General features: G+C 38.9%; 1 protein-coding gene across 2 annotated transcripts in view; it reads left to right on the top strand.

Annotated features, from left to right (window-relative positions):
- Positions 1-20,175, top strand: part of grid1a (glutamate receptor, ionotropic, delta 1a) — a 289,402-nt gene that overhangs the window by 195,838 nt on the left and 73,389 nt on the right. For both annotated transcript variants that reach the window (XM_082557583.1, XM_082557584.1), the window contains one exon: positions 7,459-7,664. In XM_082557583.1, the coding sequence (XP_082413709.1) occupies positions 7,459-7,664 (206 nt within the window). The remainder of the gene's footprint in view (positions 1-7,458; positions 7,665-20,175) is intronic.

Genomic DNA, 20,175 nt, shown 5'->3' with positions numbered 1-20,175 from the left:
CATCTTTGACAAAATGGCCATGAACATAAAATAAAGATCATGGTTGTTCCATTATTTTACGTTTAGTGACCACTTTTAATGAGAGAAAGAGTAGCAATAGATTGCATTTTTGCGTTTCTTTTTTGCCCCTCTCACACACTGCACACCCTTTATCTCGGTAACAAATCATGAGAACAACACCGTGCGTGTGCAGACGTCACAGGTTCTGCCACTTGTGCAACAGAGTAGATCCACAGAGTAGTGTGAGAAAGGGGAAAACCTCACACTTGTGGCACAGTACTGACAACAGTTTAGCCAAGAAGTCAATGCATTTGTCCTTTTAAAAAGAAAATCACTAAATCTAACAGCAAGATCACTAATTTGGCAAAGCCGAGGTGAACGGAGGTGAGCCTGCACTTGGTCAGGAATGCTTCTTTAGAGGGACACTCAAGCTGAAATTACATTTCTAAGAATCTAAAAATTGAATATCTAAATCTCAAAATTCAATCCAATCCAACTAATGAATATCTGTCTAGCTGAATTTTCTGGTCCTGCTCTAGCACTACCATGAATAAGGACTTAAAAATGAGGGAAAGGAGAACTACCTCATTTGTGATGCCGTCATTTTTGGCTTAAAGTCAAATGTCTTCACCTTATTTGACTGTAGTTTTGTAACAATCATGGCATATATGATTTCCAGAGTTACTGAAGGTTTAGGCACACTTTTGTAATAGCACTACAAGGTTTAAATTTGTGGATTTGAGTGAAACATTTCAGCATTTGTACTCATATTCATGTCTTTCTTGTGATGAGTTGTAAAATAAAAAGGTTCCAAAAGGCCAGAAAATGCCACAAAAATAACTCTGCTTAAGCCTTTCATGGGGGGAAAGAGATTTTTCTAAACCTTAAGTATCATTTTAAAGGTTTGTGATGTGTTATGTGTATGCCTCTGTGTATGCCATTTAGGGTGTGTTTTACACAATAGCTACTCATAACTGAGTGTATCCTAAAGGAAGCCAAGTATTGATTCTGTGGGGGTGGAAGGACAGGGGGAAGACTATCTGCAAATAAAAGCTTCTTAGAAATTATCTTGTCCTTTTATTATAACAAGAAGAGCATAATAGACAACTGAGTCAAGATTATAGGAAATCTAAAAGAAGGGTTGATTTTTCAGGATGCTCCTTGGCAGGTCTGTCAGAGTTACCTGCACTTAGTAATGACTGTGGAGCAGCTACATCTGTCTCTGTCCTCCCTGTGGTGACCATATCGCTGTTAAAGAAGGAGCGAATTAGCCTGGTATTAGGTGTAAGATTGATTAGGCTGCTTTTGGTCCCAAGTAGGGGGTGGTTCCTATGTAAAACATGCATTTATAACACAGAGAGAGTCTGGACATAGACAAACACAAAGGGTATTTCCCATGGAGTTTTTAGCAAGCCTGCAGCACATCATAGGAAACGTATGGAAGACTTCTACGTCATGTCCTTTTTTAATGCATGTCTTATTGTGTTGCCTGATTTCATCTCTATTAATACTACATTTACACCACAAGGTCTTTAACACTGCCAGCTAACATAACAGCTAATTTCACAGGGAGTAAAAGTACATATGACCTCCATTTATTGGCTCTAATAAGAGTAGAGAGTGATTTAAAAAATAAATTAAAGTGGAAAAGTAATAGAAGATAATACAGAGAATATTTAAATAATAATAGACAATAGAGTGTATACGCGCTTACTGGTCATTTCATAAGGTATAGCTGCTCAGCTTCTCATTAATACAAAGAAGTCAATCACTTCGCAGCAACTCCGTTGAGACGTGTAGACATGTTAAACATCAGTAGGGGAAGAAAGAAAGAGATACTCTGAACATGTCGTGGTTGTTAGTGTCAGGCAGGGTGGTCGGAGTATGTCAGAAACTGTTAATTTAATTTAATTGGATATTCCCACAGGGCAATCTCTAGAGTTTGCTGAGAATGGTCCAAAAAGAGAGAATAACCAGTGATCAGCAGTTCTATAGATGTAAATACCTTTCTGATGGCAGATGTCAGAGGAGAATGGCAGACTGGGGGAAGGTGATTGGATGGCAACAATAAATCAAATAAACACTTGTTACAACCAAAGTACGCAGAAGAGCATCTCTGAACACACAACATGTCAACAGATGGACTGCAGCAGGAGATGAACACATCAGATATCCTTCGTGTCTGCAAAAAAACTAAAACTGGGGCTACAGTTTGTACAAGCTCCAAAACTGGACAAAAGACGATTGGAGAAATGTTGCCTGGCCTTATGTGTCTCAATTTCTGTGGTAACATTTTAATAGTAGAGCCAGAATTTGGCATGCATAGATAGATAGAGTATTAAGAGTATTTCCAGTACCTCATTGAATCTATGACATGAAGAATTAAGGCAGTTCTGAAGGCAAAAGACAGTCCAGTCCAACACTAGCATGGTGTAACTACAGAGGTGTCCAGTGACAGTACATAGCAGTAAAGGAATACTTTTACATGTTTAAAGCTCCCAAAGTACCAATAATAAAAAACAGAAGAAAAACATAGGGAGCAGAAAATGTAAAAACATTATTTGTGGTTATTTCTCAGTTATTCGCATAAATAGCAGCTGCTGATTTCTAATTGACATCAACTAAAGAAATCATACATGGTCAGACATTAATATTTTCCTTAAAAATATGCTTTATTTTCCCAGTTATTAATTGATAATCATCATTTGTTTAGCCAGTAAGTTAAAGTTCGGGATAATAATAAGTTGGGCCTCTGACAAAAAAAACAAAAACTAATTTAATCCTTGTATATTGTGCAAATACTGATTTTTCACTTTTTATTTATCAAGCCTTGCTATTCTGTGTTATTATTCCAGTTGTTGCATTTTGATCTTTCTCCATTCTAAGTACACAAAGCTGTATAATCCCAAAAGCAAAATGCATGTAGGGTGATTGATTGTATCACTCTTAGACACATGTGATGGTGATGTAAGCCAGAAATGCACTCACTGTTCAGTATTTGAGTCCATTCACAGAGTCCGGGCTGAGGTAATAATCATTCCAAGGCTGTATGTCCATTTCAGTCTTCCCCGTCCACTTCCTATTTAGACCAGACTCTTCATATTAGAACTGTATTAATGATTGTGCTTCCATTCCTCTTTTTTTTTTTTACTGTCAAAACAAAGTGATGCAACATGTTCTTACTCATACAAAGAATGACAGCAAACAGGGGTTTTCAGAAAGTGCACAATAAAAAGGCAAATATATCAGAACCAAACATTAAATAAGCTTAAGTGTAAATATCAAATTAAAACAGAAAATACAAAAACAGATTTATATGAAAGATTTGCATCACAAATTCATAGAGATTCAGCAGGTATGTTTAGTCTGCAGCCCAGTTCATTAAATTGTGTAGGATTGTTTTTATTATTATAGTTTCCAAGATGTCCCATTAATAATTGTACTGATCATGTACTGATCACTGTCTTCTTACAGCAACAAACAAACCTTTCAATGCACATGCTTATGTTATTCAGAGAAAATAGGACTAAATGTTGTTTTTTAAAGGAATCTATGCCTTTTTTTCAGAACTTGCTTAGATTTAACTGCTATCAGACGCAGTGCACAGTGGTAAGTGGGTGGTATGGTGGTGCAAAAGGTTGCACTGTTGCCTTAGTTCAAACCTTCTGGCCACCTCAGACCTTCCTCCCACAGTCCAAAGTCATCCATATTACAGTAGGTTAACTGATGATTTTAAACTGGCTGTAGGTGTGAATGGGAAAGTGAATATCTGCCTGTTTCTCTACTTTAGCCCTATGATAGACCCATCTATCCCATCGAGGGTGTATCCCGCTTCTTACCCATTATCAGCTGGGATGAGCTCCAGCCCCTCCACAACCTTGAATTGGATAAAGGGATGGATGGGCAGTGCTTCAGAATGAAACCATGATTAACAGATTTACTGCTGTATAGATATGGCAGTAAATCTGGATATCATAGAAAATATATCTTTTCAGTCAGAGAATGAATAAAGACAAATTCAGCTTAAAGCACTTAAATATAGACCCAGGAAGAAGAATGTGAAGAGAATGTCCCATTCTCTCACTCTCCCTTTCTGCCTCGCTCCCTTTCTCTCTGTGTAGCTGTAATTGCTGTGCATAACACTCAGTGTCTGAAACATTACAAATTTGCAAAAAAAAAATCTGTATTGCATATAATTAACTGACGTTATTGTTGCAAGAATAACACTGATTACTTAAACAGACTCATCTCAATTTTGAGTAAACATAAGCTGGTAGCATAGCCATTTCTCAAGCTTTTCCGCTTGAATTGGAGCGCAGCTTGACGGCTCAGTAAAAACCTCTGAGCCCTTTGATCATGATGTGCTCATTTCAGCATTGCTTCAATCCAAAAGGGAGTCCCGCTTTAGTTTCAATGTAAGTTAGAGCTGAAATGAATGTTAGAGCATTTTCATGGGGCCTTTCTTAGTCTCTCTCAATCTATCTTTTCCAACTGCTCTAAAAAAAGATTCATACCATTATTAAAAAAGATATGTGAGGGCCAGACAGAAAACAAGAGTAGTTGGTAAGTTTCCAGAGTAAAAATGGGGGGGGGGGACTGATAAAGGGAGTCTGCGCAAGGGTCAAGTTTTGATATCTAAAACTTTCAGTTGCAGATTTGTGTTCAGAAATTACGCTTGGGTAAACATGTCCAAAAATCAGACCTTTAATTCCACGTTAATCCTCTTTTCTGCTGCCGTATCCATGGCTGACACGGTTTCCCCGTGGAAACATTTGCTATGGGTTTGAATGTTGACTTTGAAGTCCAATTTTTCTATCAGTTCATAGAATAGTTATCGCATGGTAGCTTTCCCTTTGCTCTTCATGGGATTATAAACCTTTTTTTTGTATTTTTTTATTTTTGTTTTGTTACAGCATGTTACAAGTTTTCAGACAACAGTTTATCTTCCTGTTATGGAGTGTTGACCAGTTCCTCCAGATCTTTTGTGGTATTGATGAAATCTGCATTGCGTTAATCCAGCATTTGTTGATTAAAGATCTGCAGAATTCCATCTCATTCATAAATGTAAAATATACATTTTTGTTCAGACTCTCTTTTAGATTTTGAAATTGGATTATGATACAAAATATTCCCCACATCTCAGAAATCTCAAGTCAGTAGAGTTAACAAAGCTCTTGGAATGACTAATAAAAAGCATCCATAATAATTTGTCTCCTTATCGAGTGACTTCAGTTTAGAGAAATTCTACCCATTTATACTCTCTTTGTAGCATATATTAGTTAGAGGCCTCTGTTAGAGATCTGATCGCTTTTGCGAGTAGATACATTTAAGCAGGGGCTTAGCATCAAAGTATTACTATTCATTTTAAATCAATACAGGTAATCTTACAGCACAAATACCCTCATTAGCCTGTATTTTGGTTCATTTTCCCAAACAATGTAGTGATGATAAATATGATGCCACTTATGAAACATCTTCTAACAGTAAAATAATAACTATAATATATACCGTCTGTCTAAAACACAGTACATGGAATAATAACGAGTGGTGGTGGCTAATCAGGGGTTAAAATATGACTATCTGCCCTCCTCTTTCTCTTGGTCTCACACTGTAATTATACCACTACACAAAACAAAATATATCCTTGTTGGATGAAATGTGTAATTTACAGCCTTCCTGTGTCAATTTGATAGTTTTCAGATGCAAACCTGTCCAGCAAATGTAGATATTGGTGCACAATGGTGGTCGATTACGAATATGTTTTGGTCTTGTCAGCAATATCAGAGGTGCAGGTTCTCATAAAATTGAGAAACTCACTGATAGAATAATAGCAATCATTCCCGGGCGATCGTGGCTCAAGAGTTGGGTAATCGGAAGGTTGCCGGTTCGAACCCCGGCTCAGACAGTCTCGGTCGTTGTGTCCTTGGGCAAGACACCTCACCTGGTGATGGCCAGAGGGGCCGATGGCGCGATATGGCAGCCTCGCCTCTGTCAGTCTGCCCCAGGGCAGCTGTGGCTACAACTGTAGCTTGCCTTCACCAGTGTGTGAATGTGAGAGTGAATGAATAGTGGTATTGTAAAGCGCTTTGAGGGGTCCTGAAAAGCGCTATATAAATCCAATCCATTATTATTATTATTATTATTACCTGGAATTATCCATAATTGCTGATTGTCTCATCAGCAACACATGCAGTGAATGCAAGGTTAAAGTCAGTGTTAGTCAGTTACTGCAGCTGGGTATTGCATATAGAGATATCTAATTACTTCATGTAGCCAAATGAATTGTAAGGGTCGAGTTGTGAAACCATGATTAGGTTTGTATGCAAAGAAAATGGGACAAAAAAAAGAAAGTGTGCGGTTTCAAGTGAAAGAGTTTTCAAAGAATGCTTCTCTGTAAGTTTAGGGATGCCTCAAAATGATGAATGATTTAATTTCCTCTTTTGTTCTGCCCTTTGAACATTCTGAGGAGAATCCACGAGCAACTGTGATTATTTATGTTAACCCTCAAAATAGACTTCACTGCAGCAATTTTAGGAAAAAAAACCTTTCCATCTAATTCTTATGATTTGTCTCATTTGGTACATATTTCCGCTGCAGTTTGCCTCAAGATATAGACTAAGAAACAGGGTCGATATACTAAGATGTTGCATCTGTGCTCAGGATAGATTTTCTTTTTTGTTTTTTGGGGGGTTTTTGGGGGGGGTTGGCCTAATTTCTGATTTTGGCCCTCAGTAGCAAAAATATAAACAAAAATGGGTACAATGGGTTCTGTGAATTTCTTCAGCCTCATTTACATTTGTGCATATGCCCCTGTATTTTGTCCATTCTGAGTACTAAAGCACTAGAGCACTCGATGACTCATCAAACCTTCACTGATGCAACAGTAGGAACCTAATCATGCACGCACACAGACACACACTGGACACAGAAAGAGGTCTGGCCCCAGCGATTTCGCCCAACCTCTCTTTAACAATGCAGCATGACTTGGCACATGCTGGGCAGCTGCTCCCCCCTGTGACTGCTGGGATTGGTGTGCTTATTGTGAACTCACTGCTGCACATCACCTCTGATTTGTATGTGCAATGCAGGCATTTTAAAGTGCTTTCCTTTATAGCGAACATAGACACACACAAAGATCTCTGGGGACCGCAACACCTGCCTGCAGTTTCATATCCTGTAAACCCCACGAAACAGACAGACAGGAGTGCTTGTTGTGTTTTGTCACGCTTTAGATCAGGAGCAAAGAAAGAAACCTGCCTTTAAGCCTTTTGGAATGAAGCCTGAGAATATACTCTGTGTGTGCAGAGGTTGAAAGTGCAGCTTGTGATTAAATGTTCCTCGAATATAGCACCACATAAGACAGCAACTCTCAAAGTGTTTTTTCTTCCTCTCTTTTTGTTTGTGTTTTTGCATTTTCACCCATATCATATTTTCATACCATCTTTTGTCTACCATCAGATATCCGAGGTTTGCAAACCTTTATGGACCAGGCGTCTCGGCTGGGTCTAGATGTTTCCTTGCAGAGGGTGGACCGGAACGTTAGTCGGGTATTTAGTGACCTCTTCAACACGATGCGCACTGAGGAACTCAACCGGTACCGGGACACTTTACGGAGGGCCGTGTTGCTCATGAGCCCTCGAGGTGCACAGGTGTTCGTCCACCAGGTAGGCTGTGTTATTGACTCTTGTTTTGCTTTGTTTTTCAATAATGGATGCAACAACAAAGTGTTGTAGTCAAACACCAAGAGGAAAAACAAATGCTGCATAGAGATAATGATCCATAAAAAGAAAAGCATTTCCTGACACCCTTAATCTGAAGCAAATGAAAAAAAGTACACTAGTAGTGAGGGAAATAATTAATTGAGCCCCTGCTGAATTTTAAGTTTGTGCACTTAGAAAGGAAAAAAAAAAATCTCAAATTTTTATAGGTGTTTTATTTTAATGAAGGTAGACAGAATATCACCCAAAAATCCAAAAAAAAGCACATTAATAAAACTACAAAAATTGATTTGCATGTCATTGAGTGAAATAAATATTTGATCCTATACCCAGCCAGAATTCTGGCTCCCACAGAGTGGACATGACATTATATTGACAATACAGATACTCCTAAAGTATACATCGCATCCATTCCATCCGCTCCACCACCATGGGCATGACCAAAGAGCTCTAATACGGAGAAGATTGTAGACCTGCACAAGGCTGGAATAGGCTACAAGATCATCAGCAAGAAGCTTGGTGAGAAGGTGACGGTTGACAAAGAACACCATCTCCACAGTCAAGCACAGAGGTGCAAGCATTATGCTTTGGCTTGTTTTTCTGCTAAGGCAACATAATTACTTTACCACATTGAGCAGCCAATAGATGAGCCCTTGAACTAAAAAATCATGGACAAGAACCCCTTTTTCCTCAAAATCCATGCATCCTGGATGGGTCTTTCAACATGGCAATGACCCAAAACATACCACCAAGGCAACAAAGTGGATAAACAAGACTGGCTATAGAAGAAGCGCAATGAGGTTATGGAATCTCCAGACCTCAGTCCTACAGAAGATCTGTGGAGGCAGCTGAAACTTTGAGTTGTCAATCAAGAGCCAAGAAATTTAAAGGATTTAGAGAGTTTCTGTAAGAAGTTGTAGGCCAAAATCAACACTTAGATGTGTTGACCAACTACAAGAAACGTCTTACTGTTGTACTTGGCAACACGGATTTCTCCATCAAGTACCCTTGTTGGAAAGTACAACAGTACTTGTCAAGCAAAACATGACTTGGTAGGCCAAATATAGATGATTGTGACTGTTGGTATTCCATTGAAAGATGGTCTCTAGGACTTTAAAAGCCACTCAAGAAAACATAGAATGCTGTAAATAATTACACAATATAACCAGCATTTCTACAATAAAACAATAATAAACAACAATTTGTTCCTTAATGCTGAAAAGATCAACAGTTCAGATAAAATAAGCTGTGTGTATCCACAGAGGATTCTCTCTCAACTCATTCTGGGTCATAGTATCCCAATTTGGAAGCTCTTAGTAATACCACCACTATTTGCTCCTTCTAGATCATATTTGCTTATTAGAGATGGATGCGTAAAACAGAAGGCAATATATCTAACTCAGCAGACATCTTTTCTGCCTTTAATCTCACCTCAGTAAGTCCAAAGTTCATTAGTTAATTAGCTGGCCATTCCTCAAAACAGTTTTAAAAACATAAACTGCTGCATGAAAATAAACAAGTTTTCCTGCGTTCTCTCTGTTAAAGGGTGTCTGAAGTGAAAGGTGTCCTTTAATTATTTGTTGGAAGTTTTGTCAAAGCGTGTTGAAAGATTATGTAATGTATTGCATAAGCATGTTTGAAGAATGGGCTTGTGTGGCACTGGAATTGCTGGACACAGTGAAGAAATATGGCAAAATAAAACTGAGTTGAATGGCTTATTCTGGCCAGCAAAGGCATCGAGGTCTGACACTCAATCTTCTGCTCTTCTGGCAAGGACAGATACACGCTGATAAAGATTTTTCCAGAAGATTTCAAACAGACTTGAAAAGGTTTGACCTCGAAGGGTACAAAAGGAAAAGGGACATTAAAATATGGTTGCAGATAAAGAAATTATGCCAGTTACACAATAGAAAAATCTTTTTGTTTGAGTTTATCTTACCTGTAGCATCCATCTGTCTGGTAAATACAAGATTAAAGAAGGTAATGGTTTATTAAGTCCATTATATTTGCTTAGTGGAAATTTCCTTTAATGATATTTGACGTGAACATAAGACAAGTTATGGTATTACTATAGTCCACAAAACTAATCCATGGAAAGTAATTAGTTAGGCATTGCAGAGATTTAATACTAATAGATTGGGCGGTAGTGATAACTATTTTCAGCTGAGCCTTTATTTATTCTTGTTTTCGGAACACTATGGAAGGCGCTATTTTCACTTGGTACGAATGTTTCATATTGTGAAAGATTTAAATGTTAAACTATTAAATGCTACGGTTGAGCTGTGGGAAATGAAAACAGGCCATGCTGATGTAGTGATTGGCTTTACAAAAGCAAAACCTAAAATTAGTCCATATTTGTCTTTTTATTGCCATTGTAGCTCAGTGCATTTTCAGCGTGCTGGATGATAGGAAAGACATGTTATGATACTTGTGTTTGTAATGTAATTGTGTACATATACTTCGTGTGTCGTCAAAGGTTTTACCCTGACAGGACTTTATTTCACCTCTGTTTATCCTCAATCCTCTGCGCTCATTTATTTAATCTTTCTATCTATTGTGAGCAAATACCATAGGAAAAAGCCTTAACCTCCTGTAAGTCAAAACCCTCACTTGCATTCTGATTAGCTTCTTGTCAATGCTCTACAATTAATCTAAAAGTGAAGCACTTACAGACAAATGAATTAGCGCACAGGCCGTGAATACACAGAGGCTTTCAAGTTTCATTAATGACACACTGCTTTGATCTTTTCCTTTGCTGCAGTGAATTCGGTTTTAGTATACAGGTACACAGGCTGGTGCATAAGTCGTTTATTCACAAAAGATTTAAAATAGAGAACTATATCCCTTATCATTCCTTATGCAATTAGCATAAGGCATCTGTCAGGCATCTTGGGGACTAAGAAATAAGCGCAGCTTTGCAATTGGCACACCCTCCAAATGCTCCTGTGAATACGTTAATGTAAGTGTTGGAGATATGTACATTTATCAAAGCTTCATTAATACCTTTGTAATGGCTGTCAGTGTGTCCACACCTCACCAAAGATGCTGGGGCAGAAAATTCAAATAGGCAAATATCTCAGTGGAAAATACGATGCCTTGAGGAGTTTAGTACTCATGAGATGACATCAATTTGTAGGCACCAGTGTGATGTAAATGTTAACAAATGTGTTTAATAGCTAACTGAAATTGATGATATTAGTTGTCCCAATGATATGTGAAAGGTGTGACAGAATGTGTTATGGTAGCCTTGAAGGACACACTGAATAACCACTAAGAGATGTAAAACATGCATAAGATTCCCTCCATACACAGAAAAATATTGAGAACCAAGTTGACTGCAAAGAGAAGAAGAAAAAAACAGAGAAAAAATTACTTAAGAGAAGCCACAAAGAACTACAAAGAGATGCAAACTAACTTGAGTGAAATTTATTACAACACAAAGATGCATGGCAACCACAGGGAGACTAAAAAGGGTCTGTAAAAAGACCCAAGTGGACTAGCAAGAGACACAAAAGGACTACAGAAAAAACCTAGGAGGACTACAAAGAAGTGCACAATTTCCCCAAAGATTGGAAAAAGGACAACAAAGGATCCCAGACAAGTACAAGGAGGCGCCAAGAGTCACAATACTGTACAAAGATTCAGAAACAGAACAGATGCAAGTGATGGTAGAGATGCATAAAGGCTGGGGCCCAAACATAACATGACTTCAGTATTAACAACCCTCTTAACCTGACAACTTAAACATGAATATTTACAGCCTTTAAGGTCTTTTGCTTTTCCAGCAGAATGACTGTCCATATTCCAAAAGAATTCCGCCTCTCGATTTACTATAGTACACGAACTGAATCTCTATCTTTCTTTCTTCGTCAGCTTCTCAATAAGGCAGAGAAAGTCTGATGTGCCATTGCAGTTTTAAAAATCCAACTTTTAAATCCGAGGACCGCAGCTACAGGGACATTTATGGAGGGCTGTGGATGACTTTGGTCCTTTAAAGTTGTATAAAAACCATTTGCAACGAATGAGGGAGTGATCTTCGATAAGACTTTAAGTTTTAATAAACAAAGAAATGCTGTTCTTAAAACTAGCTTTTTTCAACTTGGGGTACTTGGAAGGGTGACGCTCTTTCTCTGCTTAAGTGATATTGAAAAGGTTATTCATGCATTTATTTCATCTCAACTTCACTATGGTAACAGGCTCTGTTCAGGTCTCACTCTGTCAGTGCTTGGCTGAATGAAGCGCAGCTGCTAACCAGCACATGCAAACAAGACTCCTCCATGTTGGCTTTCTTACATTGGCCCCCAGTCAGATTTCAAATTTATTTTAAGAATTTATTTTTTGTTTTGAAGTCTTTGACATTTCTACACCTCTCTGATCTTTTATCACTGCACACTCCCCCTTGAGATCTGTCGAACAAATGCTGCTGGCTGTCACAAGGTCAGATTAAACCACAGAGTTGATTGGGTCTTTTCAGTAGCTGCTTCTAAATTGTAGAGCTAACCACCTCTCCACATCAGGATGTCCCCAACATTTGACACTTTTAAAAGCCACAATTAATTTTATTCTTTTATCCTTCAAACCAGGAGGTCAAGTATATTTTCCTGGCACTGTAAATAGATTTGACCTGACATTTTGCTTTCCATGTCAACTCTTTTAAAGATTTTTATTATGTTATTAAGGTTAAGCCTTATTCAGAACATGATAATTTGCAGTGGCTAAGATTATGATGATAATATTTTTCAACGTAAGGCTGTCACTTTGACACCCTTTCCAAACCTGCTAGCATAGTGCCTTGCCTTTTGCCCCCTTCTTTTTTTCTTTAAATATTCTTATGCTTTAAGTCCCATATTCCCATCAGTCCATCGTCTACAAGGCCAGGTGTGGGTGAATTGAGCACATGAAAAAAGGGCACCTCTGTTCTACTGACAGTTTGTCAAAGGACTATTACCACTGTAGACCCCATATTCCCAACTTTACCTTCAGGTTCTTCCACCTTGTGCGCATTACCGAGACTCACCGAAGTCTCACATTTTGTTTTGATGATTCTCTATCTATCACATTCAATCACAAGTCTGTCTTCTCCTGTCCACTCCCAGGGCACAGTCATTCTGGTATTATAAACAGACTGCATGACATTGACACTGCCTGTGGTATTATGGTGAGATTCTGGGCGCTTCTCCTCTCTCATTTAGACAGTTGCCATCTAGTCTCTTGTTCACATTGGCCATGAGAGGATGTAGCGTCTTCTGTCTGTTTCATTTGTGCCTCTTTTCTGACACCTGACTGCTCTCTGTTCCCTTCATGATAGAAGGATTTCACTGGAGTCACACAAGCCTTTTAGAGAGCCATAAAGTGGAATTTTAAGCTTTCAGCTGTCCCATTTCTTCGTCCTTGGGTTGTATTAGTGAGCATTTGCTAAATCACTTACTTAAAATGCTGCACATTTAGGTTAAAAAAAAAATCTTGACACATTTTATGAGTTACCAAAGTCACTCACCAATTAATTGTCAGTGGAGCAGCCCCAGGCTATATTTCTTGAAGACACTCAAATTAGATTTTTGGCTCTAGGCTGTGGCCCTGTGAGATAATCATTCATTTTCACCAATGGTGATTTAAATGCTTTAAGCAACTCAAATACCTTTGCTAAATGCGAATTCTGAAAATGAATAATGTGTCCTAATGGTAAGCTCAATATGTGTAACTATATAGTTTAATCCAAGTAAATGCACTATTGCTCAAAAGTTTTGGGTCACCCCGAAAATATAATGTTTTAGTTCATTTGGCTGAAGGACCAATGAGCTATGGATGTCACAGCAAACCGTCCATTATCCCTCTGTCTGTTAACAGTTCACAAGATTCACTGCTCTTCCTACAGTATTGGTCAAGATCACCTAGCAGGTCTAAAATGATGGGTCGAGGTCACATTTGCACTCAGCTTTAACATCCCTCTGGGTTCTTGGCTAGCTTTGAGGTTGCATGCTGTCTGTGCAGATGCTTTCCAAGTACTGATGTTGTCTTAGCAGTTTTATACAATTGTTCCTCTCCTGGATGCAGTCAGCATCTCAGTATTGCACACTCAAAACCTGTAGAACACACCACCCTTTTTCTTCCTTAGGAACAAAAACTTAAATCTGTTTCCTGAAAGTTGATTGTAGCATGCATGTGCAGGAAGACAGAAGCATATCTCTTTCTATCTATAATTGGGAGATAACTGAAGATACTTTGTAATCAAAGTAACAATATAACTGTAACTGTAATGTAAAAACTCAGAAGCACGTAAAAACTCCAAAACACGTACAAAACACAACAGAAGTGCTCCAGGATGCTAGGGCGCAGTGTTGAGCTTTTGTTACCTAGTGGCTACACGGGCCAGCAAGCAAACGACCGGATTTGGTGTGTGGTAGTAACAGGTAAATGAACATTTTTTAAAATTATTTGAATATATATGAGTGCTTGTGTATAAATACACAAACAATACACACATGCTTTCAATTGTGTAATTTAAGTGATCTAGGTAGTTCAGTTTTGAAGTTCAGTTAATGCTAGAAATGTGTTTTGGAGTTTGTACATGCTTTGGAATTTGTACGTGCTTTGTCTCTAGGGGCCACCGTATATATATAAACATATATAACTAAAACCACGTTGTTGTTTTTTTACATTAGTAATTCCTTTTGTGCATAATTTTATATTGTTGTTAATAATAAATTAATTAAAGCAACAAAACAACCTGAAGAGTCGGTTGGGAGCTGAAAGAGCCGGCTCTTTTTAGTGAGTCGAGCCGAAAGAACCGGTTCTCTATAAAGAGCCGGAAATCCCATCACTAGTGTAAAAATAACTCAGTAACATTAGCAAGTGGTGGAGGCCAGCAGGTGGTTGAGGGAAAGGGGAGGCACCTCAGGAGGAGAGACCCGAGGCGACATCTGTTATCCACCAGCTTGATAGCTAGCCGAGAGCTCGAGGGTCACTGAAGCCGCCGAGAACGGCACAATTCCCGGCACATCATTTTCAGATCACCGCGGACTTTCGCTACTCAGGTTTAACGTAATATATGAGTCACTTAGATAACCTAAAAATGTTATTGTTGGTCTTTTTTCAGTGTTTTATTTGTTCGTTTGTAAATCGGTTTGGCTGAGATTAAAGTTATTAGATTAGATTAGATTAGATTAGATAAAATAAAACTTTATTAATCCCCTGGGTGGGTTCCTCCTTGGTTTTCATACAGCTGAATAAACGTCAAACAGAAAACTAATTAAACAGAAGTGTGAGATGGTCGAGAATTTACGCTATTTTAGATAGCAAGGAGCAGACGGCCGAGTTTATTAAAATCCACCGAGACAGCGGCAACACTAAACAGAAGGCTAGACCGTCCAATTTCACAGCCGTTTAGTTCCGGCCTACCCGAACTTCTGAGGACCAGGCCCACGTAGACTGCGAAGGCCGGGTCCTCAGGAGGATGCAGCCCATGAATTTGGACATGACCTCTGTGTCTTTATGCTGCAGCTGTCTCTTCTTCTGTCATCCCCCCCCCCGATTAGCTGATTAGCTTTTCTCTCGTTTGTTTATCGCCCACTTTATGGCAGAAAGAGGAAACCAGCGGAGGTCACGTTAAACAACAGGAGCACGTTTAAGCTTGATCAGCTATTTTTTTTATATTAATTTCTAGTATCAGCTGATGTTTGCTGGAGCCCCAGCTGTAAAACCTGCTGGTCATGATGTCGGTTTGGATATGTGGTGAGAGGGAAACATGAAGATGAAACCAGGAGATGTCCTTACTGAATCATCAGAGCTGAATAGGTGAAAGAGAAACAGGTTTACCTTTTAGGTGACATGAATAAGTTGAAGGGAAGTTATGGACTGTTTCTGAGAGACAAATAATACCAGGATCCATTTTTTTATGTAGCTGACAGCTGGTAACTGTGCATGGACAGATCTAGCAAAGTTTTGCCAGGGGGGCCAGGGAGAGGGGGGCACAAAGAAATACTGTACTTTCGTATTCTCATTTAAAATATCTAGCTTTTAACAAACAATTGTCTGAATCTCACAACAAACAATAGGATAGATTGATACATATATGCCAACAAGACAGTAAACATCCCTGTCACAACAGCGTTTGTTTTCATTCAAAGGCTTTATGCTTTTTCCTATAATGGCGGGCCGGTCTCTAGTCAAAATGCCTGAGCCGATTTTTTGTCCCAGTCCAGCCCTGTATGCAGCTCATCTGCAGTCTGGAGTTGCCTACATCTTCCTACTCGGAAGGCTGAATTTCCGAGTTCTGAGCACAATCGAAAGCACCACGACTGCAGTTTTCGCGTTGGATGTAAAAAGCGCACGTGACGCTGTGACGTAGGTTAGAATCATCATCAGCATAATTTGCAGACGATAATGGTTGTAGCCGCTGCGATGCTTTCGACCAAAACAGGCGCAGCTTGATGACATCATCAACATGCGCTATTGCGATAGAATGGTATAGTCAAAATCTCTATCGTTGGCCAAATTTATATCGTTTCTATCGTATATTGTTTATATCGCCCACCTCTAGTATCCAGTTAGGGAAGCAACACATTAACAAGAGAATTCTGAGTAAAACCAAAGTTACTTTCCCTAGTAACTAGTTACTTTGAAAGTAATGAGTAACTTGAAGTAACTGAGTTACTTTTGATAGAAGTAACTAGTAATGTAACTAAATCACTAATATAAAGTAACTTGCCCAACACTGGTAATGCATTACTGTGAAATGCATTACCAGTGTTGGGTGTAATGCATTACTGTGAAATGCATTACACCCAACACTACCCATGTTGTTGGAGGATTGGGTGACTGTGCTAGCCACACCACACCATTATAGGCAGAATATCAGCTGACTGTTTTTTTTTTCTAAATAGTTTTTGCATAGCTTGAAGCTGTACATTATAAGTCAATGTTCTGTTGTAGGAGGACACAGGACCGCGACATTCACAGGGTACGGCATGGGGCTAAAAAATGGAGTGATGCTTTCCCCAGTTCAGTGTCCTCTTTATCCTATAGAAACATGTCACACATCACTCCCTCGCCCAGCCATGCTTGCAAGATGACATCAAGCACTCAAGACATTGTTTCAGATATTTCACATCTCATAAATGTTCTTCTTTTTGACACAAACATCTTAAAATTGTGTATAATATTTACCCATCTCTCTTTCTCTGCTCAATATTTTGCTTTTATTGGCCAGTGTCAGATATAGCCTTTTCTTTGCAACCTTAGAAGGCCAAGTTGAGACTGGAGTTTGACGGTTACCAATTGAAAAATACTGCCAGTTGAGGACCTCTGGGTCTGTTTTCTTAAACTCCATTCTTTGATGTTTTTGTCCTCATGCTCAGTTATATACCAAGGCCTCTCACTTTTACTTTTGGTTGGAGCCCGTGTGTGTGTTTTTATGAAGAGAGTAGTATACTGTTGTATAAAATTTAGCCTTCATTTCTTGGGACAAGAATGCTCTGTTGAGTGTCAGAGGGGGAAAAAAAAGTTATTTCTTTCTTTTTCTCCCTTTATTTTACTATAATCGAAGCTACAAAGGCTGGTTCTCCACACACTCATCTAGTCAAACATCTTTGAGCTGTACTTACATAAGTTGAAAAAAGGTTTTTCTCGTGATCAATTAGCCTTTTAATATAAACTGTCATTATCTACCGTATGCCACCGACACACTAGAATTATGGTTGCTGAAAATGGAGATCAATATGCCGAGATTCAAATGATCATTAATTTCTCTGCAATTTAATTGTATTGTATTAAGTTCTGAGCAGTAATGCATTTAGTATAACAAAATCAGAGTCAGAATTTTGGTTTAAGGCCCTTACAGAAGCATGCACAGTATAAGCCTTTCTAGTGGGGTGGCTGTAGCTCAGGTGGCAGAGCAGGTCAGCCACTAATCAGAAGGTCGGTGGTTCGATCCCAGGCTGCATCCTGGCTGCATGCCAAATATCCTTGGGCAAGATACTAACCCCGTGTTTGCCTACTGGTGGTGGTCAGAGGGCCCGGTGGCGCCTGTGTCCGGCAGCCTCACCTCTGTCAGTGCACCCCAGGGCAGCTGTGGCTACAATGTAGCTTGCCATCGCCAGTGTGTGAATGTGTGTGTGAATGGGTGAATGACTGAATGTAGTGTAAAGCGCTTTGGGGTCCTATGGACTAGAAAAGCGCTATACAAATGCAGGCCATTTACCATTTAGTGCAATATAAATGAATTATTTGCTTAGTCTCCATAGCATTTTTTGTCAGTGTTCTTGTCAGATGGAGGCTTCCTGAAGGTGTTGATAAGACGGAAAACAGAATGGGTTGTGTCAGCTGGCATGCCAGCTCTGCAGCGCACTTGATGGATGAGGACAGGGGCTTGGTGAGGTCTGCCTCATGTGCAGCGGCTACACCAAGCTATGAGAGTGACAAGCGCTGTTGCCAGGTAATGTGAGAGGGAGAAAAAGGTGCTCCATAGAGGTAGTAGGAGGGTTAAAAGGGGGGACTCACAGAAAGAGAAAGAAAGAGCAAATACAAGAGGGAAAAAAAGAGATGGATGTAGAGTGAAAAGGTTAACAGTGAGAAAGAGTTTTGGGCGCTAAAGGGGGGGGGGGGGGGCCTCTATCAACATAATAAAGCACCTCTGCATGAAATGGTAATGGGTGAAATCTAATGGAAGAAATGGAAGTGGAGAAAGACAAAAGCGATGAGCACTAAGATAATGTATATCGTATCTGACCAACTGTACCTACTGGCAATGATCTCATGGTTAAATAGGTCCAGTGTAGTCAGAGAGAACAAAATAATGGACTTTGGCAGTTGGAAACGTTTTTGTCAAGCTTGTAAATGTGGATGCTGTATACATGGATGCTTTCCATCAAAAACGTGGAAACAAGGTTTCCGAGCTTGTCACGCACAACAGACTGTTGAAATGATTTTAGCCCAAAGTAAGTAAGCGAAAGCTATTTTTAACTTTAAATTGTGAATAACTGTAACACCATTTGATGATGTTTGCTTTTGCGGTATGCTTTGGGTCATTATCCATTTCTACTGTGAAGCGTTCTGTGATCAGTTTTGTATCGTTTTGTTGAATCTGAGCACAGAGTTTAGCTCTGTACACTTCAGAACTCATCCTGTTACATTGTACATTTCAAGACCTCCTCAAGGCCGTTCTTGACTCGGTTAGATGTTGTGAAAGACTGTTTCTTAACCAGAGAAAGATTTCTATCATCTCCACTTCAAATGTCTTCTGTAGTATTCCAGTTCTTCTGAGCTGGATTTTGCATTTCTTCTTTTTTTGTACCTGAATGTTATTTTGCCACGCATAAAATTTTTGTTATCTGTCTAAAATGTTTTTTAAGGTTTTTCTCTGTATTATGATACAGGGCCTGACCATAAAACTGTTTGATAGTCAGTCATCTAATTACTTCTGAGCCCCTAAAAAGGGGAGACGATAAAGAAAAATGTCTCAAACACCCTGAATAAGTCTTGAATTTTATTCATCTTGTTCTTATTTTGATGCAAAATCTCTCTATGGTGGTGTACAGAAATAAAATGACTAAACTTATGTCATTTTCTAAATACTTATGGACTCAGCTGTAGCTTCAATCTGTCACAGTTCTTTTTTCAATTTACTGGATTTTCACCTTGAAGAAAATCTGTTTTTAAAGCAACCATGTCATTAACTGTCAGAGAGGCTCTGTGTGAACTGCCATATAGTTCTAGGCATGCAGTACTGTGACCTTCACCTGCTAGACTGGTGACTGTGGATTACTACATTGCCTGTCATATAGTGATATTTTGATTTTGCCTCAGTCTTCTGCTTTATGCACCTTCTCTACCAAATACAGCATCTTGTTCATTATCCATATATTTCATGTCTTTCAAAGTGTAGAAGGTAATATTAATGCACTCACTGAGAAAATACACTGGAGCTGTTTTTATACTCGATCAAGGTCTTCGGTATCGAACAGAACTGTGGCATAAAAACTACTTTTTATTAAGTGCCCTTTTCCTTGAATAGCTTGTACATAGTTCATCAAGTCTATAGTTAAAATGATTTAGTCCTGTAAATAATTTTTGACAACTCTCTCTTTTGTCATGTCTGCTTTACTATGACTGGTGAAAACGCTTTTTGTTTTCTGAATGACAAAAGAAGCACAAAGGACTTTCTGAGCATGTGTAGTGTTATGCACACAGGACACAAGAATAAAGGGGAAAGGCACATATAAGAGTTTCTGCTAAAGCTAATTTGTTCATCATAATTTCAGAAATAGCGAACTGAAGAAAAATAGGCGTTAACCTATAAACTACAAGTGGCTTATACTGGAGATAGCTGCAACAAAATGAAACCCAAGAAAATGAAAACCAAGTTGGGTGCCTGAAAGTCACCTTTTTCCAGGAGGAGAGACATCATTGAAGGAAACCAGCTTAATTGACTTTATTAAAAGGGAGGAGCTATTACCTAGAA

The sequence above is a fragment of the Aulonocara stuartgranti genome (assembly GCF_965226115.1).
Source record: "Aulonocara stuartgranti genome assembly, chromosome: 13".
Taxonomy (NCBI): domain Eukaryota; kingdom Metazoa; phylum Chordata; class Actinopteri; order Cichliformes; family Cichlidae; genus Aulonocara; species Aulonocara stuartgranti.
The sequence above is the reverse complement of the archived record's forward strand: the minus strand, read 5'-3'. Positions and strand labels throughout refer to the sequence as shown.